The sequence below is a fragment of the Carettochelys insculpta genome, chromosome 28, assembly GCF_033958435.1.
Source record: "Carettochelys insculpta isolate YL-2023 chromosome 28, ASM3395843v1, whole genome shotgun sequence".
In the NCBI taxonomy this organism is placed as follows: Eukaryota; Metazoa; Chordata; order Testudines; family Carettochelyidae; genus Carettochelys; species Carettochelys insculpta.
In genome coordinates this window covers 12,698,612-12,718,599 of record NC_134164.1, presented here as the reverse complement: position 1 = coordinate 12,718,599, position 19,988 = coordinate 12,698,612, and the positions used below count along the sequence as shown (strand labels likewise).

Below are 19,988 nucleotides of genomic sequence, written 5' to 3'. Positions count from 1 at the left end.
TGCATTCTCCTTGGGGAAGGACCTGGGGTCCCGGGCCTGGGGAGACTCCCAGCTGCTGGGGACACCTGCAGCTCTGCTGTCTGTGGCTGAAACAGAAAGCGGCCCCGGACTGTGGAAGTCACAGACTCTGTGGCTGTGTGACATGACCCAGGAGAAGTCCTGGGACACCTTATAGACTAGCAGAGGCTTTGGAGCAGAAGCTTTCGTGGGCAAAGAGCCTCTTCGCCTGAGGCACAATGTGCTGGAGTCACTGCCTGGCACGGTGCCCTCGCTACAGCAGAGCTGGGGCTGTTTCTTTAAGATACGTCTCTGCTCACTGCAAGAAACAGGAAGGAAATAACAGTCCCTTTCCCCACCCTGCCTGTGTGACTTTCGCTTTCCTTCTCCAGTGCTGGGAGAAGTGAGCACAGAAGTGTGTTTGGGGCACAAGAAGACTTCCTTTGCCAAGGGCCAGGACAAGCAATCAGAGCAGAAAGCACCACAGCGGCTCTGTAGCCAGGGCACCAGCCCTGCAATCTGCTGAAGGAAAACAATCCCAAGAAGTGCAAATCAGCCCAACAAACGAGTGACGTTTGGTCACCCCTGGGGGTTGTGAAACCTCTCCACAGGACAGATCAGGTATGTTGGTTTTGCTTGACCATGGTTCCTTCGATCCCCTCACAAGTACTTGGCTCAGTGCCTCACCCCTAGAGCCTAACAACGTGGAGGCATTTGCACTGCTCTGGGAGGACAGGCGGGACAGGTCCCTTCCAAGGCGGGGACAGCACAAAGCTCTCTGGGGGAGCTGTCACCGCTCTGTACAGCAGGTGTGGGCCTCCTGGTGCTTTAGTGACTCCTCTCTTTGAGGGCTGCCCTGGGTGGTGGTAACACAAAGACCAGGCTGGCACTGCCCACACACTAGCTGCAGTGTGGCTGCCCCACTGCTCCCAGGACTGAGTGGAGCCGGGCTTGAACAGCCTCCCAGCAGCTCCTGGCACTGTAAGGGGAAGCTGGGGTTGCTCTGGGCTCTGGGGCAGTTAGAGGAGCTGGAGCTGTGCAGCTGCCTGCCATTGGGGTGGCAGCCCATCCCTAGAGGGTGTGGGGCCTGCGGCAGCCCCCCATACCTCAAGCACAGAGGCCAGGGACCCACTGCCGTCCCATGCTGGAGACCGCGACTCAGCCTGGCCTCTGCCCTGCCCCCATTCTAGTCCTTTCCCCACACCCTGCCCCTGCTTCACCCTCTTGCCCCCTGCCCTGAGCAATGGGATTGTGGGGGCCTGGTGTAGGGTCGTCGCAGAGGTTGGCTCCCCCACACTCAACCCATCAGCCTGCCCCACCCACTCAGCCCTCCACCTTCTTCCAGCACAGCATGATCACCTGCACCAAGGCTGAGGGAAGTGGAGCTGCTTGGAGGCCACCTGCTTACACCAGTAGCACCTGAGGGCACCATGTCCCATCCGCTCCACATGCAAACCCTTGGGAAGCCCAGCCAAGCCCCTGGGTCTCACAACAGTAGCTTCTCTTGCCGGTGTGGGGAAAACATCTGCTCCATTTCGGTTCACTCAGCTTTCTCAGCTCAGAGACTGGGTCCTTCCAGGTGAGGAGCTGACAGAGCAGGAATATAAACATAGAACACAGGAGCTGGAATGGACCTGGAGAGGTCATTGGGTCCAGCCCCCCGGCCCTCGCACCAGGACCAAGCACCACTTAGACCATCCCTGACAGATGTCTATCCAACCTGCTCTGAAATATCCCCAGTGATGGAGATCCCACAACCTCCCCAGGCAATTAATTCCAGTGTTTAACCACCCTGACAGTGTAGGAACAAAGTCGGGGCACCGTGTATGAAGCAAGCAGGAGGGTTTATTACACACAGCTGGTGGGGTGTCACCTCACGGGTTAGGCTCAGTGATCACTGCCAGACAATAGGCTACAACTGATTATATTGATTATTGATGGGTGGGGGGAAACTATGGCATGGGTGTTACCCAAGCCTGGATAGTTCCTAGCAGCAAGAGGAAATAAGCACAGTAAGCCAATAATCTAAACAGGTAACAGAGGATCTCCACCCATTGCTTATAGAGCACCCAATCTCTAGTAGAGGTAGTTTTCCCTACATGTTATTGAAACAAAGCAGATATGCAATAACGTATTCATGTCAGATGTGATGGATGATGCATCTATAAGAGTAACAATGGCACCTCCACATTGGTACATCCAGAGGTTCTTATCTAGAGGATTAAGCAAAAGACACTAACGGCATAAAGCAATAAGGTTTGTTTGTTTGCCAGGCTGGGGTGGCAGAGGAGAGAGCTCCATGACTCGGTTCTCGTATGCAGGGCCTCTGTTTAGAATGTGATTGCTGAGGCAAATGTCCCTCCCATGAGACTCCAAGGTCCTGTCTGAGCTGGGATGACCTTCCCTGGGGCTGGTGAGTGAGATGGAGGGGGGAGCAGCGAGGTCTCTCTCCACTCATGTCAACTGGGTTTGTGTAATATAAGATTACCGGCCTGCTCCAGACTTTAGGAACTGAATGGGGGTCTTCAGCACAAACCATTGCCCGCCTCAGGAATTTTCACCCTACAGACAGTTAGGAAGTTTCTCCTAGGCTGTGTCTGCACTAGCCCAAATCTCTAAAATGGCCATGGTCACCCTAGCTATGAGGGAAGACTAAAACAACTGAGCTTGTTAAGCTTAGAAAAAAGACTGACGGGGGACATGACAGTGTTGATGAGTAACTCAAAGAGGGTCACAAGGAGGAGGGAGAAAACTTGTTCTCCTTGGCCTCCGAGGATGGGACAAGAAGCAATGGGCTTAAACTGCAGCTTAAGCTTCAAAATTGCTGCTAGGAATAAGGGGGTTTTGAAGCTGGCAGGGCCTTTCGAAAAGGGCCCCTGTCTGGACGAGCTGCACGGCAGCGAAAAGCAGCAATTTTGAAGAGCTGTGGCTGGCGGCATGCTAATGAGGTGCTGAATATGTATTTGCATGGCCATTTTGAAGATTTGGGCTCATGTGCACGTAGCCCTAATGTCTACTCTAAACCTCCCTTGCTGCAGTTTAAGCCCATTGCTCCTTGTCCCATCCTCAGAGGCCCAGGAGAACAAGTTTTCTCCCTCCTCCTTGTAACCCTCTTTGAGGTGCTTATAAAATGCTGTCTAGCATGTCCCCTCTCAGTTTTTTCCTAAGCTTAACAAGCTCTTTACTGGAATATACAAGCAGCTGCAGGGGAGAGCACCAGCTGACAGCTTCCCCTAGGCAGTTACAGGTGTCTCCCTGAATACAAATGTGGGCAGGTATAGGTACCTTTACAAGAAAAGAAAACAACAGTCTCATGACTAAGTAACAGATAAGTTTTAGAGCTTATTCTCCTAATTAATGGGAGTTTTGTACTGCCTGGGTCTGGCTTATCTCAAAGCTGCTTGATGTTATTATCTCGAATCTTCAGTGTAGTATCCGTCATTCCTCTCAGGCCAGGCTATAGTTTGACCAAACTTTAGCTAGGCCTCAGGTCTTTTGCTTCCACACTCCTATGTCCCTCTCCGCAGTACTCCTTCCTAGACAGTCACTTCCCATTCTGTAGGTGTGAAGCTGATTGATCCTTCCAAAGGGGAGCACTTTGCATTTGTCCTTATTAAACATCATCCTGTTTACCTCAGACCATTTCTCCAGTTTGTCCAGATCATTTAAAATTATGAGCCTATCCTCCAAAGCAGTTGTGTAACTCCTCCCAGCTTGGGATCATTTGCAAAACTAATAAGTGTACTCTCTGTGCCGATATCTAAATTGTTGATGAAGACATTGAATAGAACCAGACCCAAAACAGACCCTTGCTGAACATCTCGTTATGTGCTTCTATAGCTTTTTCTCTTCTTTCCTCTTTAAGGTTTGATTTCAGTGAGCCGTGCTGTGCTCACGATCATAAGTTTATTTTCCTCCTTCCTGCTGTCTAGGTCAAGTTCCAGAGAAGATGAAGGTTCTCGCACTCTGCCACAGCTCCAGAGCCAGCTCCTTTCTCCCCGGTTTGATTGTCTTCTCCTTTACTTGCTGTGTTCACCAGGTGGAATCAGGTAGGACTCTGCACTGTGGCTGCTGTTTCTTAGGGGGTTTATTTAAGCCCCTGCAGGGTCTAAAAAGATGCTTCTCTCCAAGTCAGTGGGGCCACTCAGCACGCGTAGCCCTAAGCGCACAGCAAGCTCAGTGTAAGCAGGGGAAGGGTCCTGCTGTGGACAGGAACTTTATTGGCTTCTTCACTACCTGGGTGAAATGGGCCAGTGGAAGGATCTGAGCCATCACTCTATGTCCGTTACCCAGATACCCACCCGCAACCCTGAGGGCTCCCCTTGCACTCCCCTGGGCGGCAGAGCCACTGGAACCCAACAAGGCTGGGCCCAGGTTCCTGGGGACTCGACCCCCAGCCCTGTTGTGGTCACTTTGTGCCGGCACTAGGGTGTCCTCACTCTGGGGTGTTCTCTCTGCACTGGAGGTTTCCCTGACTGTTACGTACCACCCAAAGCAAATACAACGTCATAAGCAGCAAATGACCAAGACGCCTAAGGAGAAGCAGGGCAGGTTAGAGGAGAACACGTTGCCCCATTCCATGGCATGAGGACATCACAAACAGCTGTCCCTGGAAGGTAAAGAAGTTCAGGGTCTGTTCCTCACACGTCCCAGGCCTCCTCCTCAGGCCTGGCTGTGCCGCAGGGTGCTGGGGGTCAGACACTTGCTCTGGCGGTGGCCACACGCCCTCAGACTCGAGTTGTCTGGGCCCTTCTCCACAGCATCACTGCCCTCAGTCGGGGTTACAATCTCCCTCCAGTCTGGTCTGCAGGATCGTTCGGCTGGTGGAGTCGCCTTGCACTGGGCCTCTGCCCAATAGTTCTGTGGGATATAAAACAGGAGCTGTCCTGTGTGTGTGCCACTGCTGAGATGTCCATGAACGACGCCCTGTGCTTACTTTCCTTATCCCCTGTCCATTCCACAGCACGCTTCAAAGTGGTGGGACCTGACAGGCCTGTCACGGCCATTGTGGGAGAGGAGATTGTGTTACCCTGCGACTTGTCCCCCAGGGTGAGCGCTGAGAACATGGAGGTGACTTGGTTTCGGTCCCAGCTCTCTCCATTTGTCCACCACTATAGTGATGGAAAGGACCTGTATGAGCAGCAGATGCTGGAATACCAGGGGAGGACAGAGCTCCTGAGAGATGGTCTGACCAATGGAAGCATGGCCTTGAAAATTTTCAGCGTCAGGCTTTCTGACGAAGGGCGGTACAGTTGTTTTGTTCAACATGGTGCCTTTTATGAGGAAGCACTACTGGAGCTAGAGGTGACAGGTCAGTAGCTTCTGTCTGTTTCTCTCACAGTTGGCTCTGTGTGAATTGAAGGGCTGATGAGCCCTGGGATTTACTTGGCACTGATCACAACTTTTCTCATAAAAATGCCTTGCACCCACATGAAGCATAGAATGGGGAACCCACTTTCAAAGCCAGGCACATCCCTGTGCATTGCCAAGCTCTATGGCCTGTACCACCAGCACCTTCTTCAGAGCAGGGTAGTCCCCTGTGGTCACGGTAGCATGACCTAATGGCCAGCGTCAGTGTGCAGTAGGCTGAGATGCCACCACCTGGAGGGTGGTGACCAGGGCAGGATAACCCAGGCTCTCCCTCTGCACCACGTTCAGACCCAGAGCCCAGTCAGTGGTGGACTCCCTTGCCACCAGCTCCATGGGGATTGGCCCACAACACCCCCAGTGTTTTAGCTGGTTCTATCGTCTTCTGGTATTTCCTTCCTACCCAATCTTGTGGCGTCTCTGGCACCCACACTTCAATCATCTCTGCATTTACTGCGGTGCCCTTCAACGATATAGGCAGGTCTGGTCCTGATTGGCTGGCACCCAAGTCCTGGAGCAGCCGAGGTCCATCTGCTGGGGTTTGTGGTGCACTCCCTGCACCTCTGGGCTACGTCTACACGTGCCCCAAACTTCGAAATGGCCATGCAAATGGCCATTTCGAAGTTTACTAATGAAGCGCTGAAATGCATATTCAGTGCTTCATTAGCATGCGGGCAGCAGTGGCGCTTCGAAATTGACGCTCCTCGCCGCCGTGCGGCGCGTCCAGACGGGGCTCCTTTTCGAAAGGACGCCGCCTACTTCGAAGTCCCCTTATTCCCATGAGCTCATGGGAATAAGGGGACTTCGAAGTAGGTGGGGCCCTTTCGAAAAGGAACCCCGTCTGGACGCGCCGCGCGGCGGCAAGGCACGTCAATTTCGAAGCGCCGCTGCTGCCCGCATGCTAATGAAGCGCTGAATATGCATTTCAGCGCTTCATTAGTAAACTTCGAAATGGCCATTTGCATGGCCATTTCGAAGTTTGGGGCACGTGTAGACACGGCCCTGGTGTTCAGCCCAGACTGAGCTCCTTTCAGGCCTTTTACACGCTGGTTCCAGCTGGAGCGTGCCCAGCAGAGCAGGAGCAGCATGGTCTCTTCTGCTAACAAAGATGGGTTAACCCCTGACGTGCAAGTGTGGAGCTGACACACCCAGCCACAGAACATTTGAAACACAAGCGCTGTTTTTTCACAGTTATTTTAAAAGAAATCTGTTCATACTAAATTAAATGACCAATTAAAGGATTTCCCATGGCCCAGAAAAGCCCTCCCCCATGTTCTGTGTGGGTCCTGGGCTGGAACAGTCCTGGGGAGAAATAATTAATTTCTTGTTTGTCTATTCCTTGAGTCCATGAGCACTGAAAATAAAGGGGAATTTTAATTTCTTCTCTAGGCTCAATATTTGCATAAATCAAAGGGATTTATTCATTTGTTTCAAGCTTCGGGGTCAGCTCCTCACATCTCTGTGGAGGATTACCAGGATGGAGGGATCCGAGTGGTGTGCCGATCAGCTGGCTGGTACCCAGAGCCCGAGGTGGGCTGGAGAGATCTCAATGGACGGCCCTTAACTTCCTCCTCTCAGACAACTTCCCGGCAAGCCAATGGACTGTATGAAATGCAGACATCTGTTGTTTTAACGGAATATTCAAATCAGAACGTGTCCTGTGTGGTGAGGAATGCCCGCCTCAGCCAAGCAAAGGAAACATTATTTTATATATCAGGTCAGTGACCATCAGAACCCACACACTGAACAGCAGAAAAAGAAGTCAGCAGCCTACTGATTTGATCAAACAGAGTGTGGGTTTAAACCTAACATACATGGAGAAACCCAGTTAGCTAAGGGTGTGAATTTTTTTTGTGCACATAAACAATGCAGGTCTTTCTGCACTGGACGGGTTTTGCCAGTGTGGCTCTACCAGAAAACACTTCTGGCGCAACACAGCTGCACTGGCAAAACTGAACTTTTGTTGGTATAGCTCATGCTAAATCCCCAGACAGATGTGACATGTACGGACATACCAGTGCAGGCTTTCCAGGGTAACTGTGACGGCCATAGGGCTTTTGTCAAAATAAGTGTGTTGATACACTTCACACTCCCATCTAACCTAGCTGTGTTCTCACAAATGTTTTCTATTAGAGCAGATGTCAGGCACTTTTGGAATTCCCACGTCTATAGCATGGAGTCAAACTAATCTAATGAGAGCATGGTTTCCTGAAGTGGGGCGTGTGCCCTCCGGGGGGGCATGAGGTGACCCAGCTCCCCCGTTATTTGCCTCACTCAAAGGAAGATCTGGCCTGTGCTTTCGGCTCTCAGCCCCTGCCATTTTACATTGGTGTCTCGGTGCAGCTGCTATAAAAAGCAGGCAGCCAGCAAAGACCCACAAGGAGCTAGCTGCCTCCTGCAAAGGTGGATGAGTGTGGATTGGGGAGAGGTGGGGGGATGGAGTAAGAGTGGGGAGCTGGTGGTACCTGGTTTGGGGGAGGGGAGGAACTTGGATGGGGGGGCTTGGGTGGCCAGCTTGTAGGGCTCTTGGGGCTTGTATGGCTGGTCCCACCATCATGGGGCTTGGGTGGCTTGGACTGGCAGGCGGGCAGCTGCCCCAGCAACATGTGGCTCGGGTGGCTGGCAGGCAGGTGGCTGGCCCGAGCAGCGCAGGCAGCTGGGGCAGCTGGCCCACGGCTTGGGCATCCGGCACTGGCAGCACTGGGCCCCAGCGACTGGTGGGTGGGTGGGCAGCTGGGCAGCTGGGCCTTGTAGCTGGCAAGTGGCTGGGTGGGCAGCTCTGGCAGTGCAGGCCTCAGGTGGGTGGCAGCTGGCATGGGAAGTTCTGCAGCTGGCACAGGGTTCAGGTAACTGGCCAGCTGGGGCTGCACCAAGCACCTGCAAGGGGCCAAGAAAAACTCTTTGTACTAATTTTTAATTGTTGTGTTTGTTTTAAATTACAAATGGAGTAGTTTGTTCAGGAGGGGCTGCATGGTGGTAAGGTAGAGGTGGGGGGCTTGAGGGTTTCTCAAAAATCAAAAGGAGGGCCAAAATATTTGGGAACCACTGAGTTGGAGTATGTCTCTGCCAGGAATGGCATAAGGGTAATTGACCTGCATGAGCAATGAGCTATGTTCCTCTTGCTTTCTGTGACTTTTGGATGTCTCACCATAAACCTTTGCTTGACAAATAGCCAGGCTGCCTTCCCTCTCTTATGTAGAGCTGTATACTTTGTGAAAACAGCGAGGAGTCCTGGGCCACCTTATAGACTAACGGTTTTGTTTGGGCTTGCACTTTTGTGGGCAAAACCCACACTTTGTCAAATGCATTGGAGTGCAAATTACAGAGGGAGGGAGACACACACACACACACACACACACACACTCTCTCTCTCTCTCTCTCTCTCTTTCTCTGAAAAAACAAAAAGCAGTCAAGTAGCACTTTAAAGACTAGCAAAATGGTTTATTAGGTGAGCTTTCGTGGGACAGACCCACTTCTTCAGACCATAGCCAGACCAGAACAGACTCAATATTTAAGACACAGAGAACCAAAAACAGTAAGCAAGGAGGACAAATCAGAAAAAGATAATCAAGGTGAGCAAATCGGAGAGTGGAGGGTGGGGGGGAAGATCAAGAATTAGACTGAGTTAAGTATGCAGACGAGCCCCTATAGTGACTCAGAAAGTTCACATCCCGATTTAAACCATGTGTTAATGTTCCAAATTTGAATATAAACGGCAGCCAGACAACTCTCCAACACCACATTTTACAGACCTCTCTCCGCTGATCCCACTTTGGAATTCCAAAGGAAGTTACAACAACTACTGAAGGAACTCCCTGCTGCTACTTGGGACCTCATTAACTCAGACACACCATCTGAGCTGCAGCCTGGATTATTCTATTTACTTCCCAAAATCCACAAACCTGGAAACCCTGGACGCCCTATCATTTCAAGTATTGGCACCCTTACCACCGGACTATCCAGTTACGTGGACTCCCTCCTCAAACCCTATGCCACCAACGCTCCCAGCTATATCCGGGATACCACCGACTTCCTGAGGAAATTACAAAACTTCGGAAAAGTTCCTGATAGCTCCATCCTTGCCACAATGGATGTAGAGGCTCTGTACACTAATATTCCACATAAAGACGGATTACAAGCAATCAGGAACACCATCCCTGATGCCACCACAGCCAATCTGGTGTCTGACCTCTGTAACTTTGTTCTCACACACAAACATTTCCGTTTTGGGGACAATTTATACCTCCAGATTAGTGGAACTGCTATGGGCACCCGCATGGCCCCACCATATGCTAATATATTTATGGCTGACCTGGAACAACGATTCCTCAGCTCTCGTCCCCTATTACCACTCCTCTACTTAAGATACATTGATGACATCTTTATGATTTGGACCCATGCTACAGAGGCTCTAGAAGAATTCCACAGAGACTTTAACAACCTACACCCCACCATCAACTTATGCCTCGATTACAACATGCAAGACATACATTTCCTGGACACTACGGCTGCGTCTACACGTGCACGCTACTTCGAAGTAGCAGCACTAACTTCGAAATAGCGCCCGTCGCGTCTACACGCGTCGGGCGTTATTTCGAAGTTAACTTCGACGTTAGGCGGCGAGACGTCGAAGTCGCTAACCTCATGAGGAGATAGGAATAGCGCCCTACTTCGACATTCAACGTCGAAGTAGGGACCGTGTAGACGATCCGCGTCCCGCGACGTCGAAATTGCTGGGTCCTCCATGGCGGCCATCAGCTGGGGGGTTGAGAGATGCTCTCTCTCCAGCCCCTGCGGGGCTCTATGGTCACCGTGGGCAGCAGCCCTTAGCCCAGGGCTTCTGGCTGCTTCTGCGGCAGCTGGGGATCTATGCTGCAGGCACAGGGTCTGCAACCAGTTGTCAGCTCTGTGTACCTTGTGTTGTTTAGTGCAACTGTGTCTGGGAGGGGCCCTTTAAGGGAGCGGCTGGCTGTTGTGTCCGCCCTGTGACCCTGTCTGCAGCTGTGCCTGGCATCCCTATTTCGATGTGTGCTACTTTGACGTGTAGACGTTCCCTCGCTGCGCCTATTTCGATGTTGGGCTGAGCAACGTCGAAGTTGAACATCGACGTTGCCGGCCCTGGAGGACGTGTAGACGTTATTCATCGAAATAGACTATTTCGATGTTGGCTGCACGTGTAGACGTAGCCACCAGCATTAATCAAGGATGGCCTGATCAGTACCACACTGTACCGAAAACCTACTGATCGCTATACTTATCTACACCCTTCTAGTTTCCATCCTGCACACGTGACTAGATCCATTGTTTACAGTCAAGCTCTTAGGTATAATCGCATTTGCTCTGATCCAACTGACAGAGACCGAAAACTACAAGAACTTTACCAAATATTTATAAACCTGAATTACCCACCAGGAGAAGTAAAAAAACAAATCAACAGGGCCAGACGCATACCCAGAAACCGGCTACTCCAAGATCAGCCCAAAAAAGCCAAGAACAGAACACCACTGGTCATCACTTACAGCCCCCAACTCAGACCACTGCAACGAATTATTAAAGACCTACAACCTATTCTTAATCAGGATGCTACACTCCAGAAGGCCCTGGGTGACATGCCTGTTCTCTCCTACAGACAACCTCCCAACTTCATGAGGATGCTTACTAACAGCCACAGTCTATACCCCAGGAACACCAGTCCTGGTACCTTTCCCTGCAACAAAGCCCGCTGCCAGCTTTGTCCACATATCTTCTCTGGAAATACCATTACTGGACCTAACCAGTTTACCCACAGAATCACGGGCACTATCTCATGCTCCTCTACTAACATCATATATGCCATCATGTGTCAACAATGCCCAGATGCTTTGTATATTGGACAGACTTCTAACTCCCTTAGACAAAGGGTCAACGGGCACAAAACAGACATCAAAACACTCCAGATCCACAAACCAGGTAGTCAACATTTTAATGGAATGGGGCATTCTGTCAATTACCTCAAGGTATGAGTGTTACTGAAAAGAAATTATCACTCCTTTGTGGAAGGGGAAACAGACGAATTGACATTTATAGTCAAATTCGGAACTTTAACACATGGTTTAAATCGGGATGTGAACTTTCTGAGTCACTATAGGGGCTCGTCTGCATACTTAACTCAATCTAATTCTTGATCTTCCCCCCCGCACCCCTCCACTCTCTGATTTGCTCACCTTGATTATCTTTTTCTGATTTGTCCTCCTTGCTTACTGTTTTTGGTTCTCTGTGCCTTAAATATTGAGTCTGTTCTGGTCTGGCTATGGTCTGAAGAAGTGGGTCTGTCCCACGAAAGCTCACCTAATAAACCATTTTGCTAGTCTTTAAAGTGCTACTTGACTGCTTTTTGTTTTGATAGTGTATAGACTAGCACGGCTTCCTCTCTGTTACTATTCTCTCTCTCTGGTACATCAGGGAAAGGGAGTTAATTATCAGGTGCAGGCACAGTTATAACAAGGTCTAAGAAGGTCTGTTCATCAGGGTGGATGTTGCTCACTCCCAGCAGCTGATGGGGAGGTGTCATCATCCTCAACAACCATGGGCTCAGCACCTGTTGGTGTCCAATGCCTCCCTCACAATTTCCTTCCATCTTTTCCTGTCCAGTGCAGAGTGGCTTAGCTTCTGTAGACTAGCTGTGCATCTGTCTACTGTATAATCTACCCCTTCTCTGTGGGGTCTGCCTCTCCTTTTCAAACCGGCTGTTATGCCGAATGTCAGGGTCTTGACTTTTCACTTCTCATTCATCCTGCAGATAAGCTTGAATAGCTGTAACTTCAATTGTCTAACCTTCTGTAGCAGGTTCTTTTTTGGCTGTATCTTCCTATAGAATTCCTAGTCTGTGACCTTCTGCATCCATCCTATTCTCAGCATTTTTCTATAACAACTCCTCTTGCAGACCAATATCCTTCTCTCAGCTGTACAACAGGCTGCTGAATACACACACTCAGCTTTGTTCCTAAGCTAATCACTTTGCTTTTCCAGATCTTATCCATCGCCTTCAAACTCGTTTTTGCTATTCTACTCGCTATTTCCTTCTTATCGGCCAGATCTTATGTGATGTTCTCCCCAGATACATGAACTACTCTGTGTTCTCTAGTTCAATCCCATCTACTCTGATTTTAGTTCATATTTCCTAATCTCCAAATACCTCTGTCTTCATTTTATCTATGTTCATAATCAGTCCATACTACTTCCGTTCCTCATTTAGCACCTGCACCATTCTTCCAAACTTCTCTTCATCTTCCTCATTGATAACTATATCGGCCATGAAACTCAAGTTGTTAATTCTCATCCTGTGCACAAATATCCCTTCTACCTCTTCCTTGATCTTGTCCATCATGCTCTCTAGGTGCATCATGAAGATCCTCAGCGATATGGGATCTCCTGGTTTCATAACTACTCATTCTAAACCAACTTCCCAACTTTCCAGACATTGTCAGTGCAACCTTCGTGCTGTCTTTGATATTTTTCAACAACCGTATCAGTCTGCTATCCACTCTGTAGGTCTCCAACACTACCCAAGTCACTTGCTGATCTATATTGTTAAATTCCTTCTGAAAATCGACAAACCAATTGTTCTTGTTTTTTCTTCAAGCTTTCTCCACAATCATTCTTGGTGCCAATATCTGCTGTGTGGTACTTCTGTCTTTCCTGAATCTCCCTTGCTCATCTGCAAGATGTTCTTCTATCTGTGATCTTCATCTCTGTCAATATCATCATCAGCACCTTGCCTAGATGATTTGTTAGGGCAATCATTCTGTAGTTCTTGTACTCCAACTCACTTCCTTTCTTGTGTATTGTCACTAGCACAGACCTTACCATTCTTTAGGTGCCTTCCCTTCTTTCCATGCAAGATTATATAGTTGGTATATTTCCTGAATCATATTTTCTCCACCATAATTGACCATCTTGCTCATGATCTTATCATTTTCAGGGCTCTTGTTGTTTAGTTGTTTCATTGCTCTTTCTACTTCCTCCTTGGAAATATCGGTCTTGCTCTCAATGCTCAGCAGTGATCTCTTTCAGTTCTTCGATCAGTTCCTCTGAGACACTCAGGTCCAACTGTGCTTTGTACAGATGGGAGCAGTATCTCATCCATCACTGCACAACCTTCTCCTTCTTCACAAGCACCTCATCATTTTCGTCTTTGATCACCCTCTGCTTAAACTGCCACTTCCTATTAATATTCTGAACTGTCTTATACACCTCCCTGGTCTTACACTCACCGCAATAGCTCTCTGTATCTTCACACTGCTCCTCTAACCATTTCGCCTGATCCTTTCTGGCTGCTTTCCTTACCTTGTCGCATTTCACTCTGTATTGCTGTTCCGCCCTCTCAGAAACATCCCTTCTGATCTCCAAAGCTCTCTTCTCTTGGAGCAACTTCGGTGACTCCTGCGTAATCCACTTCTTAGTGATCTTCTCTTCTTCTGCAACAGTCAGCTGAATTGCCTCTTCTATCACTGTGGCTATCCCTTCGACTCTTTTATCTAGGTCTTACGGGGAGGTGTGAACACCAAGAAAGAGAAAATTGCTTTTGTAAAAACAGAACCATTATTCAGTCCAAATTTGATTGTGTTAAATTTTCAAATGAAGCTCAGGTCTTCTGTTTCTCGTTGTAGTGTGGTTTTCAAGGTTTGGGTTGTTTGGTTTGTTTGTTTGTTTGCATTTTTGTGGGATAGGATCTATTTACATCCATTACAGAGAGCCCAGAGAGTGGTCTCCTGCTGATCTTTCTATCCTTCATCCTTTGGTGCGGAAACAGTCTGGTTTGACCAATATACGTGGCAGAGGGACATTGCTGGCACATGATGGCATAGATCACTTTGGTAGAGGTGCATGTGTGTGAGCTCCTGATGGTGCAGCTGATGTGGTTAGGTCCTGTGATGGTGTCACTGGTGTAGATATGTGGGCAGAATTGACAATGTTGTAGGTATTGGTTCCTCTTCATGGAAAGAAAGAATCATAGACTGCTAGGACTGGAAGGGACCTTGAGAGGTCATCGAGTCCAGCCCCTGCCCTCATGGCAGGACCAAGTACTGTCTAGACCATCCCTGATAGATGTTTATCAAACATGATCTTAAATATCTCCAGAGATGGAGATTCCACAACCTCCCTAGGCAATTTATTCCAGTGTTTGACCATCCTGACAGTTAGGAATTTCTTCCTAATGTCCAACATAAACCTCCTTTGCTGCAGTTTCAGGCCATTGCTTCTTGTTCTATCCTCAGAGGCCAAGAAGAACAAGTTTTCTCCTTCCTTATGACACCCTTTTAGATAGTGAAAACCACAATCATGTCCCCCCTTAATCTCCTGTTTTCCAAACTAAACAAGCCCAGTTCTTTCAGCCTTTCTTCATAGGTCATGTTCTCTCGACCTTTGATCATTCTTGTTGCTCTTTTCTGGACCCTTTCCAATTTCTCCACATCTTTCTTGAAATGCGGCACCCAGAACCAGGCACAATACTCCAACTGAGGCCTAACCAGCGCAGAGTAGAGCGGAAGAATGACTTTTCGTGTCTTGTATTGGAGGGGTAGCCATGTTAGTCTGGATCTGTAACAGCAACAAAGGGTCCTGTGGCACCTTATAGACTAACAGAAAAGTTTTGAGCATGAGCTTTTGTGAGCACAGACTCTGATGAAGTGATCTGATGAAGTAAGTCTGTGCTCACAAAAGATCATGCTCAAAACTTTTCTGTTAGTCTATAAGGTGCTACAGGACCCTTCATTGCTGTTCTCGTGTCTTGTTCACAACACACCTGTTAATGCATCCCAGAATCACATTTACTTTATTTGCAACAGCATCACACTGTTGACTCATATTTAACTTGTGGTCCATTATAACACCTAGATCTCTTTCTGCCATACTTCTTCCTAGACAGTCACTTCCCATTCTGGATGTGTGAAACTGATTGTTCCTTCCAAAGTGGAGCGCTTTGCATTTGTCTTGATTAAGCTTCATCCTGTTTACTTCAGACCATTTCTCCTATTTGTCCAGAACATTTTGAATTTTGACCTCTCCTCCGAAGAAGTTGCAAGCCCTCCTAGCTTGGTATCATCTGCAAATTTAATAAGTGTACTTTCTATGCCAATATCTAAATTGTGATGAAAATACTGAGCAGAAGTGGTCCCAACACAGACCCCTGCAGAACCCCACTTCTTAATTTTTTCCAGGAGGATTGAGAACCATTAAGAACTACACTCTGAGTATGGTTATCCAGTCAGTTTTGCACCCACCATATAGTAGCCCCATCAAAGTTGTATTTGCCTAGTTTATTGATAAGAATATCACAAAAAACCGTATCAAATGCCTTACTAAAATCTGGGTATACCACATCCACTGTTTCTCCCTTTTCCACAAGGTTTGTTATCCTATCAAAGAGAGCTATCAGATTGGTTTCATGTGATTTGTTCTTTGCAAATCGATGCTGGCTGTTCCCCATCAGCTTACCATCTTCCAAGTGTTTGCAGATCATTTTCTTAATTACTTGTTCCGTTATCTTTCTTGGCACAGAACTTAAACTGACCGACCTGTTGTTCCCTGTGTTGTTCTTATTCCCCCTTTTATAGATGGCCACTATATTTGCCTTTTTCCAGTCTTCTGGAATCTCTCCTGTCTCCCATGATTTTCCAAAGATGACAGCTAAAGGTCAGATACCTCCTCCATCAGCTCTTTGAGTATTCTAAGATGCATTTCATCAGGGCCTGGTGATTTGCAGACATCTAACTCTCCTGAGTGATTTTTAACTTCTTCTTATTATTATTTTATATTTTTTAACCTACACTTTTCCCACTAGCATTCACTATGTTGACCATTCCTTCTTCAGACTTCTCAGTGAAGACCGAAACAAAGAAGTCATTAAGCATCTCTGCCAATTCTGAGTTTCCTTTTACAGTTTCTCCCTCCTCACCGAGCAATTGACCTACCCTATCCTTTTGTCTCCCTCTTGCTTTTAATGTATTTATAAAAAGTCTTCTTGTTTGCTTTTATGCTTGGAGCTAATTTGAGCTCATTTTGCGCCTTTGCCTTTCTAAACTTGCCCCTGTATTCCTGTGTTGTTTGCCTATATTCATCCTTTGTAATTTTCCTAGTTTCCATTTTTTATGATTCCTTTTTTTTTATTTTGAGATCATGCAAGATCTCCTGGTTAAGCCAAGCTGGTCTTTTGCCATATTTTCTATCTTTTCTACTCAGTGGAATAACTTGCTTTTGGGCCCTTAATAGTGTCCCTTTGAAAAACTGCCAACTCTCCTCAGTTGTTTTTTCCCCTTAGTCTTGCTTCCTGTGGGACCTTACCTACCAGCTCTCTGAATATAACAAAATCTGCCTTCCTGAAATCTATTGTCTCTATTTTGCTGTTTTCCCTTCTACCCTTCCTTAAAATTGTGAACTCTATGATTTCATGATCACTTTCACCGAAGCTGCCTTCCACTTTCATATTCTCAATCAGTTCCTCCCTATTTGTTAAAATCAAATCTAGGACAGCTTCCCCCGGTAGGTTTTTCAGCCTTCTGAACTAAAAAGTTGTCTTCAATGCAGTCCAAGAACTTATTGAATAGTCTGTGTGTCGCTGTGTTAGTTTCCCAACATATATCTGGATATTTGAAATCCCCCATCATCACCAAATCCTGGGCCCTGGACGACTTTGTTAGTTGTTTAAAAAAAGCCTCATCCACCTCTTCCATCTGAGTAGGTGGCCTGTAGTAGACTCCTAGCAGGACATCACCCTTGTTTTTTTACCCCTTTTAACTTAATCCAGAGGCTTTCAACACATCCATTTCTTATGTCCATCTCCATCTAAGTCCAAGTGTGTATATTTTTAATATACAAGGCACCATCTCCTCCCTTTTTCCCCGTCTGTCCTTCCTGAGCAAGCTGTACCCTTCTGTACCAACATTCCAATCATGTGTATTATCCCACCAAGTTTCTGTGATGTCAATAATGTCATAGTTGTATTTATTTATTAGCGCTTCCAGTTCTTCCTGCTTATTACCCATAATCTGATCTGTTCGTGATGGCTACAGAACCTTCTCATTCAGCCTCTGTGATTATAATATCAGAGTTGTTTTTGAGGCTATAGATAGTGTTGCATGTGTGGGGCACATGGTTATTCACAATTTCAGCCTGTGCAAGTATGAGGAAGACCAGCCCATCCTTGCCTACAGACAGCCCCCAACTTGCTGCAAACACATTCCTTCTGTCAACTCCACTCACCACTCACCCACAGGTCTTGGGTCAAAGTGGGAGGAGGGCCAAACTCTCCACTTCTGGAAGCGCTAGGAGCAAAGGCAGAAGAGGGCAGGGTTTGGGGCAGTCAGTCCTGGGGACCCCATCTCACTCCCTCTTTGAGCATAGCTCTGGGCCCCTCTGAAAGGCCATGCCTGGACCAGCATCAGTTGCCCCCTTTGCTGCACCCAGTCAGCAGGCCAGCTGTCCACATAGCCTTACAACCGACACCATCAGATTAAGGAACATGGAGGTATATGTATCTCATCGAGCATGGAGGGACCTCTCAAGGTCATGGAGTCCAGTCCCCTGCACTCACAGCAGGGCCTTATGCATTTTTTTTAATCTAACGTGCCCAGAACTTTCTTTCTACAAGAAAACTCCAAACCCAGACTACACAGAGAAACAGGAGAGCTGCAAATCATTTTCAAATTTAACATGATCAAATTTGGACAAATAATGAGTTAGAATTGTTCCCTCACTACACAGGTTATCTTCCTTCTCTTGGTATTAACACATCACATCAGCAGCTGGCAGCGAGCCATATCCACCCCGTCTGAGTTGGCCTCATTAACGCTGACCCTACACTTGATAAGCAACTCCCTTCTGAAGATGTATATGTGTGCCTGCCTCTGTACTTCCACTCCTATCACCTGATAAAGTGGGGTTTTGTCCACAAGAGGTTATGCCCAAATAAATCTGTTAGTTTAAAAGTCCCACGGGACTCGTTGTTTGTGCAGATACAGACTAACACAGCTGTCTCTCAGAGGAGAATTTTTAGATATTCTATTGACTGTTTAGAGATGAGGGAACAACTCTTAACTCTGTTGTGAGGCTCAAACCTGAAGTAAACCCTTGGCCCACTGAGGTCAATGGGAAAACTCCTACTGAGTTGTGTAGGATAAAGATTTCAGTACCACCATCTCACTTCTGAAATAATTGACTGGAAATAGCGGTGCTCACAGCTCACCACCTGTCTAGACACTGTCAGGTTGCATCACTGCAGAGGTGACTTTTGAGAAGAAACTGGAAGGAGGAGAACAAGGTGGTGGCTTTAAGGATTTTGACTAGAGTGTTTAACAATCTCAAGGGGCAATTTTTCTGAGCGCATAGCAGATGCAGAGAATCGGGGGTGTGAAATGATGAAGCAAAACAGGAAATTGACTTTTTGATGATACCCTGGGTTGGATCGGTGGCTGGGCTAACCTGGAGGGCTTTGTAAGTGAAGACTAGAAGATTGTGCCTGATGCATTGGAAAAGAGAATCCAGTAAAGTAATTTCTAGCATTTGATAATACAGTCTGAGGGATAGACTTGTAGCAGTGGAATTTTGCATTGGTGTCCTTGCAGGGAAGTGGGGAATACTGAGGCCAGAGAGGAGAAGATTGCAGAAGTGAAGGCACAGGGGATCAAGGGTCAGATCAGAATTTGGCAGTGAGGCCTGGAACACATTGTATGAGGAGAAGTGATGAGATGTAGACCTCAGATTTAAATGGGAGAATCACAAATCCAGACCAGCTTCCCACACAGTAGTTTGGATGAACCGTGATTATGAGTCTTTGTCAGGTTAGGGGAAAATAGCAGATTTATAAGCAATTGTTTCAGATGACCACCAATTTCTGAGTGGTCTTTCCCATTGACTGCCTTCTTGTCCCCTGCATTGCACCCCATTGATCAATGACATTAACTGTGTGTGCTCTGAGCCAGGACCTTTACTCTTGCTAGCAGGCGTAACGATGTTAGATGCCTGATGTGGTAGTCGCCCTGCGGAGCTGCTCACTGCACAAAACCTCAGAGTGTCAGTCGGTTCCAGCCACAAAGAACAAGTGTTGAAATAATCAGGACCCCAAAAGACTGGGAAGGAAATGGAGCCACCCAGAGGGGACTGGACTTGTCCAGGGTCCCACAGCAGGTCCCCAGCAGCTGAAGTCCTACATGTCCCATCCCACTGCCTGAGGGACAGGAGAGTTGCTTTTCACTGCAAACCACAACCAGCCTCACTGCCGCACCAATGTATACAGTCAGCGGCTGTCTTAGCTGGAGTCCTCTTTACCATCTGGTTGTGGTGTTTCATGTAGTGTCTCTGGGATCATGTTTCCGCCTGCCCACTGGAGTTGCTGCTTCACAAAATGGAACGTTGTCCCTGCTTACAAAGTGATGCGAGGGCCTCTGGGATTTTGTTTTTCAGACCCTTTTTTCCCCAGGGTGAATCCCTGGATGGTGGCTCTGGGCGTGATCCTGGTGATTTTACTTGGCTCCTTGGCCCTGAGCGCGTATCTCTTCAGAGTCCAAGGTAAGCTGTGGAGCAGGGAAGACAGGGGACTTCATAAGAGATTTTCTTCAAAGATGTGAATATGGTGCAAGATTTGTCAT

General features: G+C 47.8%; 1 protein-coding gene across 1 annotated transcript in view; it reads left to right on the top strand.

The window, feature by feature from the left end:
- Window positions 1–400: 400 nt before the first annotated feature.
- LOC142002603 (butyrophilin subfamily 1 member A1-like) overlaps window positions 401–19,988 on the top strand; it is a 28,587-nt gene continuing 8,999 nt past the window's right edge. Inside the window, exons 1-5 of the mRNA XM_074978832.1 lie at window positions 401–618; window positions 3,930–4,046; window positions 4,961–5,308; window positions 6,800–7,081; window positions 19,804–19,908. Of these exons, the coding sequence (XP_074834933.1) occupies window positions 3,947–4,046; window positions 4,961–5,308; window positions 6,800–7,081; window positions 19,804–19,908 (835 nt within the window). The 5' untranslated portion in view covers window positions 401–618; window positions 3,930–3,946. The remainder of the gene's footprint in view (window positions 619–3,929; window positions 4,047–4,960; window positions 5,309–6,799; window positions 7,082–19,803; window positions 19,909–19,988) is intronic.